The sequence below is a fragment of the Hyperoodon ampullatus genome (assembly GCF_949752795.1).
Source record: "Hyperoodon ampullatus genome assembly, chromosome: 1".
Classification (NCBI taxonomy): Eukaryota; Metazoa; Chordata; class Mammalia; order Artiodactyla; family Ziphiidae; genus Hyperoodon; species Hyperoodon ampullatus.
The window spans coordinates 212,911,231-212,936,227 of NC_136914.1; the positions used below are offsets into that span (position 1 = coordinate 212,911,231).

Sequence of the window (24,997 nt, forward strand, 5' to 3'; positions counted from 1 at the left end):
TTACCTTTCGTGCCGTGGCGGGAACAGCTTCACGTTCCCAATGCTGTGTCGAATCGGCTGATCCTGGTCTAAACGTGAGACTTTAAAAAGAAAAAAAGTTAGGGCCCTTTTAAATCCTACGGATTTATTTTTGTTTTGTTTTAGTTCTAAAACTTGCTAATTTTCAAAGTGAAGGGTGGGGAATTGTTCTCTTGGAGCTTCTAGAACGCTGGCCCAGAAGCCTTTTCCATGTTGAATCTGGCGCTCTGAATGTCCAGGCTCAGCGGCGGCGAGAAGATTTAGAGGGGCGGGGTAGGTTGGGACCGTAGTTTAAGTACGTGCCTGGGAATTGCGTCAATTTGTACTTTAGCATTTGAAAAAAGTGCTGTGAACGTGGAGTGGGGCTGGTGGAGAGTGAGGCGAATGTGCGGTTTTGAAACCAAAGGACCGTAAGTCCCTCTCCCTCCAAACGAGACCGTCCCGCGGGCTCTGCGGCCGCCTCTGGACTGTCCGGAGAGAACATGGCGGCGCCCGGAGCCCGGAGCTGCAGCCTCTCGGGCCTGCTCCCGGCTCAGACCTCGCTGGAGTACGCTCTGCTCGACGCCGTTACCCAGGAGGAGAAGGACAGCCTGGTCTACCAGTATCTGCAGAAGGTGGACGGCTGGGAGCAGGACTTGTCAGTGCCCGAGTTTCCGGAAGGTGAGGGGCTGGCTTCGGGGTGGGGACCCCTCCCGGAACCTCCCCTTCCTCGGGGACGGCGCCCTCCCCTGAAGCGGTGGGCGAGGCGTGGTTCTGCCGCCGCGCCGGGCAGAGGCGCTTCGCCCAGCAGAGCCTCTGTCCCCAGGCGGCGGCGGCGGCGGCGGACCGGGGATTTGTGGAGGGTGGGCCGATGCATCTTTGTCTCTGTTTCCTCCCTATCTGCCCGGGCCGTGTGTTAACTCAATAGACTTTCCCTGACTGTTTCGTGGCCCCTGTTGGCAGTGATTCCAGTGTCCACGCCCATTCAGTCTGGTTGCCCAGCATCGTCATCATTTTTGTGCATCATCCTAGCTTCCATTTATTGATCACTTCTTATGGGCCCCACACAGCCCTGAATACAAGGGTATTATCTTATTTAATCCTCTTTGCAAACCATTTGAGGTGCTCTTCTTAGCCCTGTTTTATAGATGGGAAACTGAGGCCCGGGAACAGGGAGGTTAAGTCGTCTGCCGAGGGCCTCACAACTGAGGACGGCTAGAGTTGGATTATACAGACACACACCGCCCCCCCGCACTGCATCGGCCGGTTTCTTAACTGTGTCACACTCCTCCGTTCAAAGTCGTGAACCTTGTAATTTTTAAAATCTGAATCAATTATGGCCTGTCTCCAGGTTTGAATCCTGGCTCTGTGAATGTTTGGAGCATGAGGGAACTGATATTCCCAGCAGTGCTATTTGTGAAGCTCATCTTGCTATGATAAATGAAACCGAACTTTACATTCTTTGGTTGGGACTGGCATTGTTCTGACTGGTGGTGTTGGCGTGTCTCCTGGCATGACACTGAAACCACATGTATAGTTAATTGGTTCGATGTGGTAGGGTTCAGTATCTCATGGGAGGTCTATTGGAACTTTGCCTCTGACGACAGCCTCGTGTCTTTCGAAGCCTTTTGCTCTCGCCTTCATACGTGCTTATTTTATCTGTTATTAATCCTATACTGACTTGAATTATTGTGGAATTATATCAAAAGAATTGGGTGCATTAGTGCTTATCCCATCAAAGAAACTTTAAAAGTTTATATACATGAACGTGTATTTTTTTTTTAAAGTCTGTAAGAAGTTAGTTATATATCGTACCCTGTCGTAAAACGGGCATGCCAGCAGCTAGGATTTGGGCCAGTGTTTTTATTTTCTTGTTTGTATCTACGATGAGTAGATCAGATTGAGTGTATTTTATTACTATGAGATTTGATCTTTGTGACTCATACGTAATACAACAAAATATTCAGGCTTCACATATGACACAAATTTTCTGCTGGACCTGATTATTGAGAACAGAATACTAGATGTGAGTTTTTTCTTGGTTTCTTTATCAGTTACTGTAATCCGGAAGTCATAAACATAACTCTCAAAAACACTGTGCTTTGTTAATTTCTTCAAAGAAACATGTTTTATGGGAAGCAGTGTGGTATAAGGGATGGATTCAGACAGACCTGGAATTAAATCCCAGTTATTCCATTTGTCAGTTGCATGATTTTGAGCAAGTTAGTTGACTTTGCCAAGCCTTACTTTTCTCACATAAAATGGAAGCAATTATTTACCTTTCAGGTTTATTGTGCAGACTATATAGTATATCTAAAGTTCTTACTTCATAGGGGAGCTCAGTAAATGTCATTGTTAGCAGCTTTTAAAGTTATATTCATTGTTATTGTTATTATAAAGTGAATTATTAAGTCTGGTAAGCACCTAGCACAATAAGTGACATGTGATTATACTTTCCCTGTCTCCCCAATCTAAGTCACTTGACTATTTACAGAAAATAAATTTGAGACAAATTCATAAATATTTTAAAATTAGGATTTGAAATATACATAATTAGTTTGAAGTTTTATAGGGTCACTTGATCTGGCATACAATTAAAACTTTATCTAAATGGATATTTAAGACCTCACTGTACCCTAAACCTCACTAGGTGTGACTAACTGGCAGAAATTAGTTTGATTTGCAGATTTTTTTTTTTTTAGTATTTTGTTTTAATTGAGTAACTTCAGTTGCTGTTATTAGTTGTTAGCTGTTATTATTCATTTGTTCCACCCAGCTTTGGCTTTCAGTTTCTATAAAATATTCCCAAATACCTGTTTCAAGTTATAATTAATACTTTTAGTAGCTGCATTTATTTACTTATAAGCAACAAACTCATTATCTTTGTTTCCTTAAATTGGTTAAACAGAGATGCTGTACTTTTAATCTACTTGTTTAACAAAATTTTTCTTCATAGTTCATAGTTAAAATTGTAAATCATGGTCAAGTAATTATAAATTCTAATTTACAAAAGCACAGATTAATGAGATTCTGTTTTTCTTTTCTTTGGAGGGAAGGGAACATGCTTCTTGAATATTAATGTTGCTTCCATGAAATCTATAATAATAGCAGTGTGTTTTGCTTAACTTTGCATTTAAAATATTTTGTATTTAAGGTCTCACTCAAATCCAGAGCATTTCAGCTCTTTCTCATGAAATTGGCTTAGGTATTTTGTATGTTTATCATTATATTTTAACACTTTTTTGATATTTAGTTTGTTCTTAAGGTTGACCTTCATTCTCAGTAGCCCATTTGTACCTAATCATGTACTTAAGTCCTTTTAATATTTGATATTTCCTCTTATTTTTACCTAAATATGTTAATCTTACTTCCTTTCACACACAGACTAATATACCATTTCTGAAAGAATTTAGTAACTTTTTCTTACTGTATTTGCAGACTGTCTCATAATAGTAGCTTTCCCATCTCCTACCTCCCCACTCCCTTCCTGCCCTGCCAATCCCTTCCTTAGAAATAATAATTGTTCACATTTTAATAGAAAGTTTTAAGTAAATTATGTTTATCATTTCCTTTAATCATTTTTAATTTTGTGTAAATTTCAGGATTAGAATGGCTGAACACAGAAGAATCTATTTCTGTCTACAAGGATCTATGTGGAAAAGTGGTCATCCTTGATTTCTTCACCTACTGCTGCATAAACTGTATTCACCTATTGCCTGATCTTCATGCATTAGAGCACACATACTCTGATAAAGGTATCTGCCCTTTAATTGGTTTCTAACAGTCTGTCCTGGCATAGTCACTGGAAGAGTAGCTGACTCATTTTGCTAATAGGAGAATGAAACATTTGGCAAGACTTCAATGATTCTAAAGTAATTTCTAATCTATGAATTAAGGACTCCATGTACCTTTTCATGAAGAGTTAAGCTTAGTGATAATGGTTTGCCTTCCTAAGGAACCAGCATTTAGTCTATGATTTTTCTTTAAAGATAGGACATAGTTTACTTTTTTCATGATGAAGTATTTTAAAAAGGTCATTTTGTATATCTGGACTTACCTAAATTTGTTCTATGAAAAAATGAAATGTGTGACTAACTTTATATTCTTCTTCTTGTGATAAAAAGGTTTAAAGTTCTTATTAGGAAATATGAATAAACTTCCTTTAATTTCAGATGACATAAACTACTACCTGTACTAATATTTTGGAAGGCAAAATATTATAACAGATACTTTTCTTTGACCCTGCTTTATTTAAAAATTATTTATAAAGGTTAATGTTTTCCAAAGCACACTAGGAAATCCTTTTTTATGGTATTACAGATTCTGAAAACATAAGAGATTATACTTAGTATTTTCTTTAGAACTTTGACATTTTTTCAGATTTTTTTTCTTGTTTACTTCTTTCTAAGAAGAGAGCATATGAGATAAATGAAACTAATTAAAGGTTCCATTTAATTAGGCTTAAATTAATTGAAGCTGTCCTCTTTGCAGTGACTAAAAAGAAGAGGGGGTCACTGATCTTGTGAGAGTAAAGATGAGAATAGAGTATACATGTACAAAAGTGAAGGATTTCTTGAAACTTAGTTTAAAAAAAGGAGTGTTGGATAAAACCTTCAGTGCAAGTGAAACTTCAGATGCTTTTAAATTGTAACGGACTGTATCTTGGAATTGCCTATCAATGAGATTTACCAAGAACTCAAATATTCCCAATAGCTAAACTATGTTTTCAAAAATTCATCTATATTTAAGAAATATGAGTATTTCATTATCTCCTAGGTTTTGGATACTTGTGTGTCTTGTTCAAGTCCATGTAAATACATTTATTGAGTATGTATTATGTGCAGCGTACTCTAACTGCTGGGGAAATATGTAACAAAGTTGAATTAAAGCATTATGGAACATGGGGCAAGGAGTAACTCGCTTTGCCTAGAAGCTTTGGAAAATGTTTCTCAAGAGAAGGAGACAATTAAGCTGGAACTTGAAAAATGAGCAGGAGTGCAGCTGAAAATGAAAATGGGACAGGAGGGACACTCCTGGCTGAGGAAGTGACAGGTAAACAAGGAGGGAAGCACAGAAGAGTAGGTTTGGAGAGTGGTAAATAGTTTAGTGTCACAAGATTGTAGGGGCCCCTGGGAAGAGTTAAAGGGGAGGAAGGCAGATTAGGTTCAGACTGCGTTATGAAGGGCTTTGTATAACGTTCTTAATATTTAAGTTAATGGACTTTTTCATCCACTGAAAGTACAGAGATGTTTAAGGTTGTTTTTGATTTACTTGTTTAAGAGGAGGATGACAGTACGATTTGTGTTTCAGAATGGCACTTACAGACTGGGTTAAAAAATCCCAAAGTTAACCATTTCCTACTTAAGATCACCCCTAATGGACTGTTTAACTTAATTGGTTAACCCCATACCTGAAGCAAATTCAGTGGCTTCTTAGAATGGATCCTTAACAATCTCTTTACCAGTTTACTGAAAATATTTTTATAACACATTGTGACACAAAATATTAACTATTTTTCATATATAAATACACTTCTGAAAAGTAAAATACTTTGTAAGGGATTTCAACATTGTAATTTCAAAGAAACATTACTTCATTATTATGCTGCTGTATGAAAATGCTGGTAACTTAGAAATAAAAGATTTTTGTATTGCTTAGAAGATAAGTTCAGTTCATATTCACAAAAGCAGGCATACCTAGAGATTATCATATGAAAGTTCAGTAGGCTGTCACTAAATTTGCTTTCTTGCTGCTGTCTTTTTTTTTTTTTAATTTTTATTGGAATATAGTTGATTTACAATGTTGTGTTAGTTTCAGGTGTACGGCAAAGTGAATGAGTTATATATATGCATATATCCATTCTTTTTCAGATTCTTTTCTCATATAGGTTATTACAGAATATTAAGTAGAGTTCCCTGTGCTATACAGTAGGTCCTTGTTAGTTATCTATTTTATGTATAGTAGTATGTATATGTTAATTCCAATCTCCTAATTTATCATGATGCTGTGTCTTATTTCATTACTATCTGATGTTTCTGAATTTATCTTCAGCAGTGCTATTTGTGTTCTTGAAGAGACATTCAGCAGCCTGTTTTTATTCCATGAAATATTCAGTTCATTTTATCAGTAAGCTGGAAATGCTCAGCTGAGTGAGGAAGTGCATTTTAATTCAAAAACACTCTGAAAGAAGCGCGCTTTAATACTCAGTCTCCTTCCTTTGTAAACAGCTTTTAAAGTCAGGTTTGTAGTGGTGACCAGTATCACTTTCACAATAGCATAAAAGAAATTATAAATGCCAAAAATCTAAAGCAAAAGTAAAAAGATACTTAATAGTAATGAATGGTTCTGGTTTCTCCTTGAGGGTTTCTAATTTCTTTTACCTGTTTATGCTGGATACATTAATGATATATAATACCCAAATTTAGCACAATGGCTATCATCTAAGGAAAAGCACTTGGAAAACTTGGCATATTTTAAAATGTGTTTGCTAGGTGAATGTTAATATATAATTAAATCAGACTTTAAAAACCTAAATGCCATAACACTGCTGAGTAAACGCTGGTATTCTCGTTATGTGGTATATGCTATTTTTCACTTTATTAAAAATTAGAAGAATGTATTTCTAATTTATAGGGAAACTAAACCTTTTAATGAGTCAATATACAATTTTACTCTGTGTCAGGGTTCCCAAAACCACCCCCAGGTCAATAATTCTTTAGGAGGACTCACAGGATTCAGCATGTAGCTGTACTCATGGCTATAATTTATTACAACAAAAGGACACAAGGCAGAACCAGCCAAGGGAAAATATGCATGGGGCTGAATCCAGGGGAGACTAGGAGCAAGCCGAGTCCTCTCTTGGTGGAGTCGCATAAGAGGTGCTTAATTCCCCCAGCAAAGAGTTGTTACAGCAAGTTTGGATGTTGCCAACCAGGGAAGCTCACTAGAGACAGCACCCAGCACTTTAGGCCTTATGAGGTACTCTCATCAGGTCTGGAAATGATGGGAATGCTTCCGAAATACAGGCAAGGACCAGCTCTGTAAGCAGGTCTTTGAAAGAATAGTAGTGGGGCCTGCTATGTTAACTCTTTTTTGTACACACTTCACACTTTCTTTTTGCAGCACCCCATATACTGATTATTCTTTGTTCTTAAATAGTTAAAGTATGACGAAAATATTGGCTGATTTATGGCAAACTTTCAGAGTGTTTAATGTAGACACAGGGAAATATCAGTTTTTGAAATTAAAAAAAAGTCACATTTGCTTCTGGTCTCTGCTTTAATTTAGTGTTCGGGTGATTTTGATTTTTTTTTTTTTTTTTTTTTTTTTTTTTTGCGGTATGCGGGCCTCTCACGGTTGTGGCCTCTCCCGTTGCGGAGCACAGGCTCCGGATGTGCAGGCTCAGCGGCCATGGCTCACGGGCCCAGCTGCTCCGCAGCATGTGGGATCTTCCCAGACCGGGGCACGAACCCGTGTCCCCTGCATCGGCAGGCGGACTCTCAACCACTGCGCCATCAGGGAAGCCCCCGAGTTTTTTACTTCATGTTTCCATCTCTCCACATCCTTCTTCCCTTTGCTCGGGGTGTTCTAGCCTCCGTGACCTGCCTTCATCCTTTCTTGCCTAGTAAAGTCATGCTCGTCTTTTAGATCTCAAAATGCCTCAATTTACAGGTTTTGTAACATCTAAAACTCCTTAAATATTTTTAGTTTTTGCACTGAACTAAGTTATTATTACTGCCTGTGATTAAACTCTACTGTCTGCTATACACTATATATAAATATGTTATATACTACTATGCATAATTGTATTTATATGTCTATACGTTTCTGAAAAATAAGACCTTTGTAGTTAGTTCCCTGACCACGGATCGAACCCATACTCCCTGCAGTGGAAACACGGAGTCCTAACCCCTGGACTGCCAGGGAATTCCCTGAAGTTTCTTAAATGATTTTAAAAAGTTATTTTATTACTAATATTTTAGAAGCAGTTATTCTTTTTTCTTTTTTAAGATGTTGGGGGTAGGAGTTTATTTATTTATTTATTTATTTATTTTTGCTGTGTTGGGTCTTCGTTTCTGTGCGAGGGCTTTCTCTAGTTGTGGCAAGTGGGGGCCACTCTTCATCACGGTGCGCGGGCCTCTCACTATCGCGGCCTCTCTTGTTGCGGAGCACAGGCTCCAGACACGCAGGCTCTGTAGTTGTGGCTCACGGGCCCAGTTGCCCCATGGCATGTGGGATCTTCCCAGACCGAGGCTCGAACCTGTGTCCCCTGCATTAGCAGGCAGATTCTCAAGCACTGCGCCACCAGGGAAGCCCCTAGAAGCAGTTATTTTTTTAATTTGGTTTCACCTTTTCTCTTTCCCTTTCTTTTTCCTCTCCCTCTTGTCTCTCTTTCTTCCTTTTCTTCTTTCCATGTTTTATTTTAAATGTAGTAGTTTTGATCCATGTGTTGGCAAAAGATCCATAAAGGGAAGAATCTTTTACATCCTGTTTTTTATTGTGTATGATTAATAAAACAAGCAAAATATTTTAAGAAAAATTTCTGTACACTTACTTTAAGGTTGTTGACACTGAAAAAATGAGATGCATAGCTATTTGGCAGTTGTCCTTGTATGTAGATCAATATAGATATTCTATTTAGACAATATGATGTGGTTTATATATTATACAAGTATGTTTCTTCAGTATTTATGTCCTGTCCATTCATTTCCTATTATGTATGAGACACTATGCTGGTAAATAATAAAACAGTGTATGGTCCCTAAATAATTAATAGGAATTACAGTCTAACAAGGGGAAAACTTACAATCAAATAACCACACAAATATTTTTATAATTTCTGATTAGTGCTAAGAAGGAAAATTACAGACTGCTATGAAAACAAATAATGAGGTTTACTCTAATGTGGAAGAATTAAAGAAAGCTTTTTTAAGAGTAAAAATTGAGCTGAGATCTAAAAGACAGGTAGTGAGAAGGTTCCAGGCAGAGAGACACTGTGTCAAGGCTTTAATGCAAGAGGAATAATGATATTCTGGACGAACTAAGAAAGTCCTGGTTGCTACAGTACCCTGAGGGAGGGGAAGAAGAGTGGAAAAAGATGCTGGAGAGGTGAAATGTGGTTTTTTCATGTGGTTTTCCATTGGGAGAGCCTAGGAAGGATTTTCTGCCAGAGGGTGATGTGATCAGATTTGTGTTTTTTAAAGATCAGTTCATCTCCTGGGTGGGCAACTAATTAGTGGACAAGAAATGGATTGGTGACAAGGCTATCGTGCTCCCTGTGAGATATGATAATAGCTTAGCCCATTATAGATGATAAAATCAATAGGACTCCGTCATGGATTAACTATGGGTGATGAGAGAGGGCTGGTTGGTTATTACAGAGATATCCTAGGTAGGTTTCTGGCTTGTATAATTCGAAAGACGGTGGTGCCATTTGGTGACAGGAAACGCTGTAGAAAGGACGTTTGGAGGGGAAGTTCATGAGTTTAGTTTGAAGTATCTTTGAGACTTGCACTTCATTCTCCATCTGACTTCCATTGCTTTTAAGAAAAAGATCTCAATCCCTATTATGACTTACGAGACTGACCCTATATGCATGTTTATTCTTGTTTTGTCCCATGCTCCCCTTTGTCCTCTGTGTTCTTCAGTCTCTGTCTCGTCCCGGTTTTCAGTTTGTTGTTTTCTCTCCCTGAAATCTCCTCTGTTAACTCTCTTCACATAGTTAACATCGTCTCGTCATTTAGATCTCACCTCAGTCATCACTTTTTCAAAGAAGTGTTGGGATATATTGACCAAAGGAAAAAAATACATTTTTTGAAGTAGTAAGATATATATTGTGTATATATATTATATATATAAAATATATTTGGACTCAACGCATGGTTTCTTTTTTAATTTGTTATTATAAATCATCAATCATTTGTTTTGATTTTCAAATTTTCCATATTTGACTAATGGGATCCCCTTCAAGCTATCACCTGTGTCCTTCTGACATGTCCTTATCATTCTCTGAGCACTTCTTTACTTGTCACAACAAAATATTTCCGGGTTCGTCTTGTACTTTCCCAGCCCCATCTCTGAATCAGCCACTTCTCCAAGGAGCTCTCATTCCTTTTAGTACTGAACATTGGGAATGGTTTTGAGAAACCAAGGTCTGGGCACTAGACGTGCTTGTTGCTAGTGGGGTGTCTTTGCTTCCAGTCCCTCTCAACTAATTTAAAAATTACTTAAACTAGTCCCTCTCACCCCGCATGAGGTTATGTTATTCATTTGAAATATAGCTAGATTCATTTGTTTCTGTTTGTATTTTTAGGCCCCCTGTCTCCATTTCTGTTGATTTTGTTTTCGAGTATACAAAATTAAAACATGGTCTGAAAGTCAGAACTATACAGAAAGTATAGATCCATCCACCCATCTCTTCTGCCTATTCCTACCTTCTCATTCTTTCTGTCCCATTCTTTTTCTTTTTTAAAATTTCTTCTTTTCTTTAACATAAAAACTGATATACTATTGACATTTTTGTGCACTTCACTTTTATCATGTGACATTTTTCCTGGTAGTCACTCCGTATCAGTTTATAAAGAACTTCCTGGTTATTTTTAGTAGCTGCATAGTACTTTGTGTGTGTGTGTGTGTGTACCATAATTTATTCAGCCACTCTCCTATCCTATGTATTGGCCCTTACTTTGTTTCTAATATTTAACAGTTACAAACAGTGAATAATCTTGTGGATACATTTTTGTACTGCTGGTAGTATATCTTAAGAGTATATTCCTAGAAGTGGGATTGCTGGGTCAAAGTTAAATGTATATAAAATTTTGTTAGAGATTGCCATGTTCCGTACCAGGAGGACTGTACCAGTTTGCATTCTTTTTTTTTGGCAGCACCACACAGCTTTCGGGATCTTAGTTCCCTGACCAGGGATCAAACCTGGGCCCCCTGCAGTGGAAGCGCAGAGTTCTAACCACTGGACTGCCAGGGAATTCCCTCAGTTTGCATTCTTACTAACAGTGTATGGTGTCTCTTTCCCTGTTGTCACTCCAGTAAAATGTGTTGACATATTTTTACATTTTTATGGGTTTAGTATATGAGAAATGGTATCTCGGTGTAGTTTTAAATTGCATTTTAGAGTGGAGTTGAACAAGTCTTTTCATATGTTTATGGCTATTTATTGTAAATGGGGTTTTGTTTACCATTATATCCTCCAAAACTGGGTATTATGTAGGTATATAAAGTCTATTGATTTCTGTTGTTAATTTTATATTCCACAACTTCCTGAATCTTTTATTATTTGGGTTAGTTTTGTAATTGATTCTCTGGAGTTTCCCTAACATACTATCTTATTACCTGCAAAGAAAATTTCCAATTCTTACGCCTATAACTGATTTCTCTTGTCTGATTTTGTTGTCTACTACCACCCTTCCTACTCATTGTTAAATAGTAGTGGAAGCAGTGGACATCTCTGCCTTGTTCCTTATCTTACTGGAAAACTTCTAGTTCTTCTCCATTAAGTTAGAGGCTGGTTTTAGGACTCAGTTTATTTATTTACTCAATTAACAAATTATCAAAGTACAAAATTACTTTAAATTATATCTCAATAAACCTGATATTAAAAACAAAAATCTATCTCTGCTACTTCTGGGTTTGGAGGAGAATGGTGGCTACCTAATTTTGAATCTCCCCATGTCCCTTTCCCCAGCTGCCCAAACATAAAAACAACAGGGAGAGTAAATAGAACCACACTTGATCCTACGTTCAGCGATACTAGGAGACAGAGAATATCATGGCCTTCAGATTACCTGTAAGTTGTGAAATAAACTTAATTCCATTAAAGATCCTGCTGCTACTAGCCAGCAGGTGCTGAGAACAGAAATGGGGGAGGCTTAAAAGACTCCATGAAAAAAATAAAGTGGTTCAGAGGACTTAGGCAAAGCACAGAGTAATCCCCTTACCTGCAGAAAGAGAAACTCCAACACTAAGTGCAAAATACTGAACACAGGTTTGGATATACTAGAACATAGTACTAGTTCTTGAAAGAGTGTGGGACTGGGAACAGAAGCCTCAGAGAAGCATTGCTTCTGGAGGAGAATCAGATATGTAGAGGTGTGTGTAGTTTCCCTTGGAGATAGTCTGCTGAAGGGAACGAAGAAGATAAGAGGGAAAAGTTAAGGATGCTGCAGAAACAACAGAATATACACATCAACTCCTTCTTCCAACGGCGCTCTCTGAAAAGAGACTGCACAGAAAAGGGGGACTGTCAGAAGAGGGCACTCTCAAACTAGGAGCTCTGTCCAAAAACTGATTAGGATTTTTAAAAAGCAGATCACATCCATATAAAACTGTAAAAAGCTGAAAATGTGATTCAAAGTTGAAATGCTGATGAAAATTCTCACTTAATCAAAAAGTTGACAGAAACTATAACACAGTCCTCCATATTGAATGACATATCCTCTAAAAGTATTTAGGAATAATGAAAAAGCTTGAATCAGAAATTTAAAAACTAAAAACAGAAATGGACATGCCCCCCGCCCCCGACAAAACAAAGGAAGAAATGAGTGTTGATTGAACCAGAAAAGAAATAGAAGAAAAAAGTCCAAATAATATTAGAGATGAAGACTAAATTACAGGGTGTCCAAGGGATAATAAATTCATGTAAAAATGTTATAAGGGGCATTGAGCTAAAGCAGGGATATAAAAACAGACTTAGAGACTGAAAATGAGCTTAAAAAAAGAAGAAGTAAAAAGGATTAGAGAGGAAATGATTGAATTGGAAGACTAGGAGAAGAGGTCCAACATAAGACTACTTTGGAGACTGGAGAAGAAAATCAAAACAACTGACCAGAACTAATATCTAAAATTAGAATTCAAGAAGACATCCCAGAAACAAAAAGAACCTTAAATCTACATATTGAAAGGGCCTACTAGATACCAGGGAAAATACCCAGAACAGCCTAAGAAGTATCCTAGTGAAACTATTACACTTTAAAGATGTTTAAAAAAAAAAAAGTCCTCAGGGCCTCTAGGAAAAGATGACTTTGAAAGACATGTAAATTAGACTGGACAGACTTTTCACAAATAATGTACAAAGCAAGGTAACAGTGAAGCAACATTTCTAAGAATCTTAAGGAAGTACAAACCAAGGATTTTATATCTAAGCAGCTGCCTTTCAAGAATCAATCAAGGTTACAGAAAGTTTTTTTAAATTTGTTTTAATAAATTTATTTACTTATTTATTTTTGGCTGCATTGGGTCTTCGTTGCTGCGAGCGGGCTTTCTCTACTTGCCGCGAGCGGGGGCTACTCTTTGTTGCGGAGCACGGGCTGTAGGCGCTCAGGCTTCAGTAGTTGTGGCATGTGGACTCAGTGGTTGTGGCTCGGCTGTAGAGCGCGGGCTCAGTAGTTGTGGCACATGGGCTTAGTTGCTTTGCGGCATGTGGGATCCTCGCAGACCACGGCTCGAACCCGTGTCCCCTGCATTGGCAGGCAGATTCTTAACCATTGTGCCACCAGGGAAGTCCTAGAAAGACAGTTTTGAATGTCCAAGAACTCAGAGAATACTGTGCCCATGTGCCCTTTCTGGTGAATCTACTTGAGGGAGATTCTAACCAGGTGTGACTAAGGAAACTCCATCGGACGAATGAAGACTTCATCCATGTATTTGTAGAGCTGTGACCAATGAGGATGAGGCGTTTTGGTGAATCAGTCAGAGTTTGATCAGAGGAGAAGGACCACTAGGAATAAGGAGAAATAATAAGGATTTGTTAAAGGCACTTGACCTTATGTAATTGTGGGAGCTGGTTAACTAGTCTACATGTATATAGCTGTTGCTTCTGTGTCTGATTCCTCAATTTGAAGTCAGAAGTTCAGGCAGTTGAAAAGGAAAGATGGATAAGAAGTAGGGGCGATCAAGGGTAAACTACAACCTGCAGGCATGCACTGGAATCCATAAGGATGAACTGGAACCTATGTAAGCTTCCAATTTAAATAATGAGGTGACCAGAAAAATAAGTTTGTTCCCTTCATCAGGAGCTAAAATCTTGCCTGGCCCAGGAGTTGCAAAAGCTGAGGGAGGAGATCTGGCAGGAGCTGGTGCAGCTGCTGGGGCCCAGCTGCTACCCCACAACCCCTGAGGTGAGCCAGTAGATGAGCTACAGATTGTGTAAACTGCAGTAGCACCTGGTGCCCTGCACCGATCTTCCAACAAGAGAAGATATGGCTGCTGCTGCCTTTAACAACTTCCAGTTCTCTCTCATAATATCTTGTGGTCCAGGATAACCCAGAGCTAGGCAGGGAATAGAATACTGGAAAACAATTCCAACTCAGCTAAATTGATAAATCCATCACCCAAGAGTAGAAGAATAATATAAAATCATATATTCTGACAAAATTAGAAAGAATGCAACTAAAGAAAGATGGAAAGAAAAAGGAGAGAGGGGAAACAGAAGACTATTGATTATTGTATAGGTAATAAGTGGTAAAGGATGCCATTTAAAAATGATAGGCCAGATAGTAAAAGGTTATAAAAAATGGGGATTAATACTTTTATAATATGATTTAAAAGTATTAATAGAAAATAACCACTGGAACAAAAATAGAAAACTTTTAAAATAGAAACAATAAGTTGCTTCCTTTATTGCTTGGTACATGGATATTCCTAATTGTTTTATCTTTGTTGTGAATGCTTTTCACATTAAAACGTTTCTTCCTTTGTCCTGTTTAATGCTTTGGGGCTTGAAATCTACCTTGTCGGGTAGATCCTAACTACCAGGATCACACCCTTATGTTCCTGTCGCTTCATTTACCCACGTATCTTTGTGCATATCTTTATTCTTAGCTTTTCTGATACAAATCATTTTAGTAGATGAGTTAAACGCATTCACATTTATTTATAAGTATTATGTATAGTTATTGTGTTATTTTGTATTAGGTTTTATTTGCTGTTTCTCAACATGATGTGCTTTTTTGCTATTTTACTTTACTGATTTCTTTTGATATATGGAAAGTGTTGTATTTCTCTTTTATTGGTTACCTTTGTACTTATAACTTTAAAAAATAATAATAATGAACATTTGTTGAAGTTTTACAGTAAACTAGGTACTATGCTAAATGCCTTATACAGATTATCTTTTTAAATCCTCAAAACTGACCTATGAGGTAATTCCTATTATTTTCCCATTTTACAAATAAGAAAACTGATGCACAGAGAGATTAAGTAACATGCCCGAGGTAACATGTTACTTGGTAATCAATGCTGAGTTTTTCTCTGAATCCAGCCTAACACTTCATACTTTTTTTTTCTATATTATTTTCTTGATATACTATATTGATTAGGTAGAAGAAATATGTTGTTTTTAGTTTTTAGTTTTCAGCAGGTCTGCTGTGTATAACAAGGTTTGTTCTAAGAACTATACAATAGGAATTTTTAAAAAAGAGCTTATGGAAACATCTTGCTTATATTCATTATGTTAATCTATGATAGAGTTAGGTCAGAAAAATCTAAGAGGATAATGTGATAATAAATACCAACAAAAAGCAATCATAGTCACTGTGAATTTCAAAGGGGCTTAAAACAGGTGGAAAAAATTTACAAAATTTCAACATCTAAGAAAATAGAGAATATTATTTTAAAGCTTTAACTAGATAAAGGACACAGGGTTTTAAACTTAAAATAGCTGCATGGTTTTGATCATATGTGTTTGAATTTAGATTTAAATGTTAATTTTTTATTCATGAGTGTAAACGCAGTTGAAGATACTAATTTAGTTCTGTTTCCTCTTTTTTAATCTCTGACAGTTTATACTTATTTATGACCCAAAACCTAATATGTGGATGGTGATATTCAAACTTTAATACTTTATAATGTTCAACATATAATTTTTCCCATTTAGATGGTCTTCTGATTGTTGGTGTTCACTCGGCTAAGTTTCCAAATGAAAAAGTCCTGGATAACGTTAAGAGTGCTATTCTTCGATACAACATCACCCACCCTGTGGTTAATGATGCAGATGCCAGCCTTTGGCAAGAACTAGAAGTTTCCTGCTGGCCAACTCTGATCATACTTGGACCCCGTGGAAACATGTTGTTTTCTTTGATTGGAGAAGGACATAGAGAGAAATTATTTTTATATACTTCAATAGCTTTAAAATATTACAAAGACAGGGGACAGATCAGAGATAATAAAATTGGAATAAAACTCTATAAAGATTCGTTGCCACCTTCACCATTGCTGTTTCCTGGCAAAGTAACAGTAGACCATGTTTCTAATAGATTGGTAATAGCAGACACTGGACATCATAGAATTTTGGTCGTCTGGAGGAATGGACAAATTCAGTACAGCATTGGAGGTAAAGTTTGCTAATTATGTTATATAATGTATCTTACATTATACATGTAAAAAAATAGTTCAAGGAAATGTATTAAAATTGAAATTTATAAATAAGAACTAATTGTAGAAGGGCAATATACACTGATTTTTAACTTCATCAGAAATTATTTTAATTGTGTCTGAATTAATCTCTCCTCACTCCTTCAGAAACAAACAAAACTACCCAAAAAACTCTATTAAGATCAAAAGGAGGAAATCTTTTGTGTAATTTTCAAGTATATTCATATATCCCATCTTGTTTTTTCAAACAACTGCCACACTATTGTATCTTATGAAAGTATTATATACATTTTAGATTTCGGGCATTTTAAATGGAAGTATTTCACTTTCCATCAAAATATAGCCATTTATATATATTTGTTTGTTTGTTTGTTTATGGCTGTGTTGGGTCTTTGTTGCTGCACGTGGGCTTTCTCTAGTTGCAGGGAGTGGGGGCTACTCTTCGTTGCGGTGCATGGGCTTCTCATTGCGGTGGCTTCTCGTTGCAGGTCACGGGCTCTAGGCAAGCGGGCTTCAGTAGTTATGGCACACGGGCTGAGTAGTTGTGGCTCACGGGCTCTAGAGCGCAGGCTCAGTAGTTGTGGCGCACGAGCTTAGTTGCTCTGCGGCATGTGGGGGCTTCCCAGACCAGGGCTCGAACCCACGTCCCCTGCATTGGCAGGCGGATTCTTAACCACTGTGCCACCAGGGAAGTCCCTAGCCATATGTTTTTTAAGACCACAGCAATACCCTAGGAAGTTGAGTCTTAGATTATGAAATAACCTAGGATTTGTATATTATTATACTTTTCTCTCCTTCCATGAGAACTTAAGCATACTTCTGAATCCATTCTATTTGGTTGTAGTGAAATAAAAGTATCATACAGGCATAGATCATTTTCTTCCATATCTCCCTGGTCTTGATCTAAAAAGGGCTCTTATTGACATCTTATATAATTAATAAAATCTGTTAAGTACATTATTAATCCTGCTCACCAGGCTGAACTGACATCTGACAACATAATTAGTCAAAGAGAAGAGTAATTCATCTCTTTGCAATCCTACTTTGGTCACACATGCAGTGTTAGTACATAAAGTAGGGATATCAACATTCCTGATGCAAATAAACAAATAAACTAAAAAATAAACTAATTGTTTCCTAAGTCCTGGAGCTATTCTTAGTATGCCAAGGTATCATTCCCTTAGCTCTTGAATTCATTTGTTTCTTGCTTGTTGTTTCTGTTAGAGTATGTGTGTGTTCTATATTGTTTATTTTGCTTGGGCAACTTGGTATTTTGGTTAATAACAGGAAGTTATGATAGTTGTTACTCAAAAAGCATCTGTTATAGCAAATTACATGTAAATGGTTAAAAGTTTTTAATAGATTCTAAAATTTTCTAAATAGTTTAGATGGATATTCTCCTTTGTTAAACAGAGGAACCAGCAGCAAGCTACCTTTTCCAAATATGTTTCTAGGAATATTGTTATCTTGTGATAAATTTGTAGTTATTCTACAATTAAAAAAAAATTCTGTGGTCAGATACACTCAGGAAATACTGATCAGATGTGCTTTAAAAGATTTTTGGTGGTGGTGGTGTCACTGTACTCAGATCTTTTACTCTGCCTAGTGTATCTCATGAATATATGAGAGGAGGTTATAGTATACAGTATTTTCCAATCTGAAGTGATCACAGTACTCTCCTTTTTTTTCCCCAGGGAACTCTCATCACCAACAATAATAAATAGTATTATTAATAATAGTAATAATAGCAAGCAAAAATATGCCTGGCATTATTCTAAGCACTTTACCTGTATTAATTTATTTAGTCCTCACAGTGCTAGAGTTAGGTATATTATTATTATTATTATTATTTTTTTTTTATTTTTTTTTTTTTGCTGTATGCGGGCCTCTCACTGTTGTGGCCTCTCCCGTTGTGGAGCACAGGCTCCGGATGCACAGGCTCAGCGGCCATGGCTCATGGGCCCAGCCGCTCCGCGGCATGTGGGATCTTCCCGGACTGGGGCACGAACCCATGTCCTCTGCATCGGCAGGTGGACTCTCAACCACTGCGCCACCAGGGAAGCCCTAGGTATATTATTAATTACATTTTACAAAAGAGAAACTGAGACACACAGAACTTGCCCAGATCATCAGCTAGGAAGAGCTAGGGTTTAAACGAACTCTGTTAACTTGGGATTCATGGGCTATTAAGAAATGCTTGAATGATCCTCATGATTTAGGAGCCCCTTGAAATTCCTGTGACATTTTATGGGCATGTGTATTTTTGTAAGGAAAGGGTTCGTAATTTTCAGTTATAATCAAAGGAGTTTATCTTCCAAAATTGTTAAAAATCATTCATCTAGATTGTACAAGATTTAAGTTATTTTTTAATTCTTTCAAGTCTAGATACTAGGTAATTCAGATGCTTTTTGAAGTAATTTCTTCTGATATCTACTACTAAAGTGTACTAGTAACTGTTATCTTGTAAGCCCTGTCATTAGCAAAACTTACTCTTGAGAAGAATAGGTATCTTGGGATACAGTTTAGTTTTTAGGTAGAAGTATCAAGTTATTTATATTAAAATCCCAGCTTTAAATACAAATTTTATTTTTTTGGTGTTAATTTGAAATAACTTTAAGTGGAAAAATTTTGTCTTACGGCTATCTTGTCTTGTAGGACCCAACCCTGGAAGAAAAGATGGAATGTTTTCAGAGTCAACTTTTAACTCACCACAAGGTGTAGCCATAATGGATAATATCATATATGTGGCAGATACAGAAAACCACCTTATAAGAAAGGTAATTTTCCATTTTAAATAAAGTTTTAATCCTTCTAATCAGAAAAACTTATATTTACTTGCTACATAAATATTTGAAGTGAGAGGGTGTTGCTTAAATACTTCAGATCATCCTCATTCAGCTTTTTTCAGATGTTACTTGCTTTAACTTTATTCTTAGACAAACCTATCAAATCGTTTTTTTAATCCTTTATTTTAAAGTCATGTGCCTAATCACCCAAAAGCTCCTGATTTTTGAGGTATTTTCCTAACTACTATTTGTAAAGTGATGCTTTGTCCTTTTTCAGTTAAATTTTCTCAAACTTAGAAAAAAAAAAAACCATACCACTCCTGCATCCCTTCAGCTCTTATGCTTTGTCTGGGAATACTTACCTGTCAATTAGTCTTAAAATTTATTTTATCTCATTATAAAAGTAATATATGATCTTGTTTTTTAAAAAATGAATTAATACATAAAGGTAAAAAAGGTCTCCTAATCATCTATTCAGGCTCTCCAGGGGTAACCAACCATTGTTAAAATTTGTGTCTTCAGAAATTTTCTACTCATGTATAAATAATTTTATATTGAAAGGACTGTCTCTAGAGAATCTTCTTTTTTAAACAAATGGAATCATAAGGTACATACATAATTCCTACATTCTTTTTTTAACTTTTTTTTTCCATGTTAGTCATATGACTATAACTGCATAGTATTACCTAGTTATTTTAAACATTTCTTACTGATGAGTATTCTGACTGTAATCTGTTGGTCTTTAAGTTGTTATTTCTATTTGGAAAATAAGTAAGTTCATCTAACCCATTCTGTCTGAACATATATGTACTACATATTGTACCTAAGTACATTTAGGTACTTCCTTTTTCTATTTCTCTCTCTTGATATTTTTGCCCATTTATATTACAAAATTATCAACTAATATATATATAATAGGAAAAAACATATGTAGAACATTTAATAATAACCACTGTAATGTAAATCTCCATGAGGGCATGACATTTGTTTTCTTTACTGCTGAAATCCTAAGCACCTAAAACAGTGCCTGGCCCACAGTAGGTGTTTATTAGATATTTGTTGAATTGATTTAGAAGCAACTAACATCTGTTGAATGAAGCATTTTCTAAAGTGTAAATTCCTCTTAATATGAAAATATGTTAATGAAAAAAGGATTTTGTGGATTTATAAATTAAAGCAGACTTATTTTTTGAAAGTCTTGCTAATATATTTTAATATGCTAATATATTGTGAATACACTAGTTGGGGGATGTGTGTGCGGTATTTCTAAACTTATTTGATCAAGGAGCCTTTTTTTGGCAGAACTTTTCATAGGACTATAGCTTAATGTTGTATACTCTGGGAAAAGTGCTTTTATGTTACGAACTCCTTAGAGGTCAGTATTTCCTTATCATTATCTTTTTGGGGTTCTGTGCTTCTAAAATTCATCATAGTGTCATAGATATCTAACAGGATATTGAAGTAGTAATATATGTAGCCCACAACATACAGGGAATACTTGTCCTTTTTTGATTTTATGTTATTTCTCTTGCTTTAGGACTTAGTGGGTTTTGGAGTATTGACTGCATTTCAAATACTTTTTAAGTAGCATAATCATCATAACAAATATAGGTTACTCAAAGTCATTTTTATGACTTAGTTTAGTGTCTGCAAAAATGGAAATGAGAGAATTATGATTTCTTCCTTTTGTTTTAAAAGTATAAAAATATTTATTGTATTTTACATTTGTTTACGATCTCATTAGCAGATGGTTGATCATACTCCTACATTCACAGCTCATGAACATCATTGTTCCAGCCCGACCTGTCTCTTGTTAGAATAACTTATTTATTAATTTGTAAATTCCTCTTCATCTCCATTCCCATTTCCCCTGCCATTCCCTGTACATAAGTACTCCTATAGGCAGCCTTTCTGATATGTTTCATTCACATCTTATTTATCTGTGACCTTGTAAAACATGTAGTATTGTGTGTGTGTGTGTGTTTTTAACAACTTTATTGTGATATATTTTACATAGTACAAAGGTCACCCATTTCATGAATATAATTCAGGAATTTTTAGTAAATTTAACAAGTTGTGTAACCATCACCATAAATCATTTTTAGAACATTTCCATCCTCCTAGTAAGAACCCTCATGCCCAATTACAGTTAATCCCCGTTCCCACCCCCAGCCCTAATCTACTTTTTGTCTCTGTAAATTTGCCTCATTGAACATCTCATATAAACAGAATCATACAATACATGGTCTTATGTGTCTGGCTTCTTTCATTCTGTGTAATGTTTCTGAGGTTCATTGATGATGTAACATGTCAGTAATTAATTCCTTTGTATTGCTGGATAGCATTCTGTTGCATGTATAAACCACATTTTATCTGTTTACCAGTTGGTGGACATTTAAGGTGTTTTCCAATTTTTGGCTATTTATAAATAATTCACATATAAGTTTTGTGTGGACATACATTTTTATTTCTCTTGGGTAAGTGTGTAAATACTAGAAGTGTTGATTCATATGTTTTATATTTTGTGTTTAACTTTTTGAGAGCGTGCTAAACCACAGTGGTTGCATCATTTTACATTTCTACCTGCAATATATGTGGGTTCCAGTTTCTCCATATCTTCACCATTACCTATCATTTTCCATTTTCTTTCTTTTTTCTTTTTTTCATTTTCCATTTTTAAACTTCTAGGCATTCTACTAGGTGTGAAGTGGCCTATCATTGTGGTTTGGAATATGCATTTCTCTAATGAGGAATGATGTTGAGCGTCTTTTCCTACGTATATGGACCATTTGTTTATCTTCTTTTGAGAAGTGTCTATTCAGATTCTTTGACAGTTTTTTATTGGGTTTTTTGTGTTTTTTATTATTGAGTTGTAAGAGTTCTTTATGTATTCAAATGCAAATTCCTTATCAGATATATGATTTTCAATACTTACCCACATTCTGTGAGTTGTCTTTTCACGTTCCTTTTTTTTTCCACACACACACTGTATTTTATTTTTACAAGAGATAAATAAACTGACACCAAGCATTGTAAATGGATGACCACAACAAAAGCAACAATAATTGTAATTACCAAACACGAAACACACTTATACTGTGTCATAATATTGACATTCAGTCCACGAATCCTCCACTGTAACAGCTCCTTTACTTTGCAGTGAAAATTGATTTGTATATTTTTTGCCTCTGAGTCCTTGTGGGTTTTTTTTTTATTCAAAGAGAAAGTCACAAAAATTATAATCATCCTCATCAGTTCACTCAGTCCCATGTAGTTAATTTTTTTCATCTTGATCTTTTGTTAGCACTTTTATGAATTCATCAGTTTTCCATTAGAGTTCTGAAAATGCTTATTCATTCAGTTCAGCAGTATAGTCAGTTGCCAGAAACCTATACTTGTCAGTCTTTTCCATGAACTCCTTGAAGATGAAACCCTTTTATAGGAACATTTTTGCAAAAGCATCAGAGTACACCCAGAACTGTCTGTAAATGACAAAAGACTTAAAAATGACCACAGTTAAAGATTTGATGAAAGTTGATAATAATGCAATTGACAAGGAAATTTAGTTATTTCTGAGGTATACATTTTAAATAACTAGTCTTATGACTTATAACATTATACCAGAACATTTTAGAAATTTCATGTAATGTCTGAAACATTTATATTAACATATTTCCATACAAATAACCCAAAGAAAGTTTAGTATTAGTTGTTTTTTTGTTTGTTTGTTTATACTGCAGGTTCTTATTAGTCATCAGTTTTATATACATCATTGTATACATGTCAACCCCAATCGCCCAATTCAGCACACCACCATCCCCTCCCCACCACAGTTTTCACCCCTTGGTGTCCATACGTTAGTTCTCTACATCTGTGTCTCAACTTTTGCCCTGCAAACTGGTTCACCTGTACCATTTTTCTAGGTTCCACATACATACGTTAATATACGATATTTGTTTCTCTCTTTCCGACTTACTTCACTCTGTATGACAGTCTCTAGGTCCATCCACGTCTCAGCAAATGACTCAATTTCGTTACTTTTTATGGCTGAGTAATATTCCATTGTATATATGTACCACAACTTCTTTATCCATTCATCTGTCAATGGGCATTTAGGTTGCTTCCCTGACCAGGCTATTGTAAATAGTGCTGCAGTAAACATTAGGGTGCATGTGTCTTTTTGAATTATGGTTTTCTCTGGGTATATATGCCCAGTAGTGGGATTGCTAGATCATATGGTAATTCTATTTTTAGTTTTTTAAGGAACCTCCTTACTGTTCTCCATAGTGGCTGTGTCAATTTACATTCTCACCAACAGTGCAAGAGGGTTCCCTTTTCTCCACACCCTCTCCAGCGTCTGTTGTTTGTAGATTTTCTGATGATGCCCATTCTAACTGGTGTGAGGTGATACCTCATTATAGTTTTGATTTGCATTTCTCTAATAATTAGTGATGTTGACCAGCTTTTCATATGCTTCTTGGCCATCTGTATGTCTTCTTTGGAGAAATGTCTATTTAGGTCTTCTGCCCATTTTTGGATTGGGTTAATTGTTTCTTTAATATTCAGCTGCATGAGCTGTTTATATATTTTGGAGATTAATCCTTTGTCTGTTGATTCATTTGCAAATATTTTCTCCCATTCTGAGGGTTGTCTTTTGGTCTTGTTTATGGTTTCCTTTGCTGTGCAAAAACTTTTAAGTTTCATTAGGTCCCATTTGTTTATTTTTGTTTTTCCATTACTCTAGGAGGTGGATCAAGAAAGATCTTGCTGTGATTTATGTCAAAGAGTGTTCTTCCTATGTTTTCCTCTAAGAGTTTTATAGTGTCCAGTCTTAAATTTAGGTCTCAAATCCATTTTGAGTTTTTTTGTGTATGGTGTTAGGGAGTGTTCTAATTTCATTCTTTTACATGTAGCTGTCCAATTTTCACAGCACCACTTATTGAAGAGACGGTCTTTTCTCCATTGTATATTTTTGCCTCCTTTGTCGTAGATTAGTTGACCATAGGTGCATGGGTTTATCTCTGGGCTTTCTATCTTGTTCCATTGATCTGTGTTTCTGTTTTTGTGCCAGTACCATATTGTCTTGATTACTGTAGCTTTGTAGTATAGTCTGAAGTTAGGGAGTCTGATTCCTCCAGCTCCGTTGTTTTCCCTCAAGACTGCTTTGGCTATTCGGGGTCTTTTGTGTTTCCATACAAATTTTAAGATGATTTGTTCTAGTTCCGTAAAAAAATTCCATTGGTAATTTGATAGGGATTGCATTGAATCTATAGATTGCTTTGGGTAGTATAGTCATTTTCACAATATTGATTCTTCCAATTCAAGAACATGGTATATCTCTCCATCTGTTGGTATCATCTTTAATTTCTTTCATCAGTGTCTTAAAGTTTTCTGCATAAAGGTCTTTTGTCTCCCTAGGTAGGTTTATTCCTAGGTATTTTATTCTTTTTGTTGCAGTGGTAAATGGGAGTGTTTCCTTAATTTCTCTTTCAGATTTTTCATCATTAGTGTATAGGAATGCAAGAGATTTCTATGCATTAATTTTATATCCTGCAACTTTACCAAATTCATTGATTAGCTCTAGTAGTTTTCTGGTGGCATTTTTAGGATTCTCTATGTATAGTATCATGTCAGCTGCAAACAGTGACAGTTTTACTTCTTCTTTTCCAATTTGTATTCTTTTTATTTCTTTTTCTTCTCTGATTGCCATGGCTAGGACTTCCAAAACTGTGTTGAATAATAGTGGTGAGAGTGGACATCCTTGTCTTGTTCCTGATCTTAGAGGAAATGCTTTTAGTTTTTCACCATTGAGAACGATGTTTGCTGTGGGT

At 36.1% G+C, this 24,997-nt stretch overlaps 1 protein-coding gene across 1 annotated transcript in view; it reads left to right on the plus strand.

Annotated features, from left to right (window-relative positions):
* Positions 1–485: 485 nt before the first annotated feature.
* Positions 486–24,997, plus strand: part of NHLRC2 (NHL repeat containing 2) — a gene marked incomplete at its 3' end in the record, with an annotated part of 57,512 nt that continues 33,000 nt past the window's right edge. The window contains exons 1-4 of the mRNA XM_079706606.1: positions 486–678; positions 3,600–3,752; positions 15,884–16,339; positions 19,036–19,157. Of these exons, the coding sequence (XP_079562732.1) occupies positions 501–678; positions 3,600–3,752; positions 15,884–16,339; positions 19,036–19,157 (909 nt within the window). The 5' untranslated portion in view covers positions 486–500. The remainder of the gene's footprint in view (positions 679–3,599; positions 3,753–15,883; positions 16,340–19,035; positions 19,158–24,997) is intronic.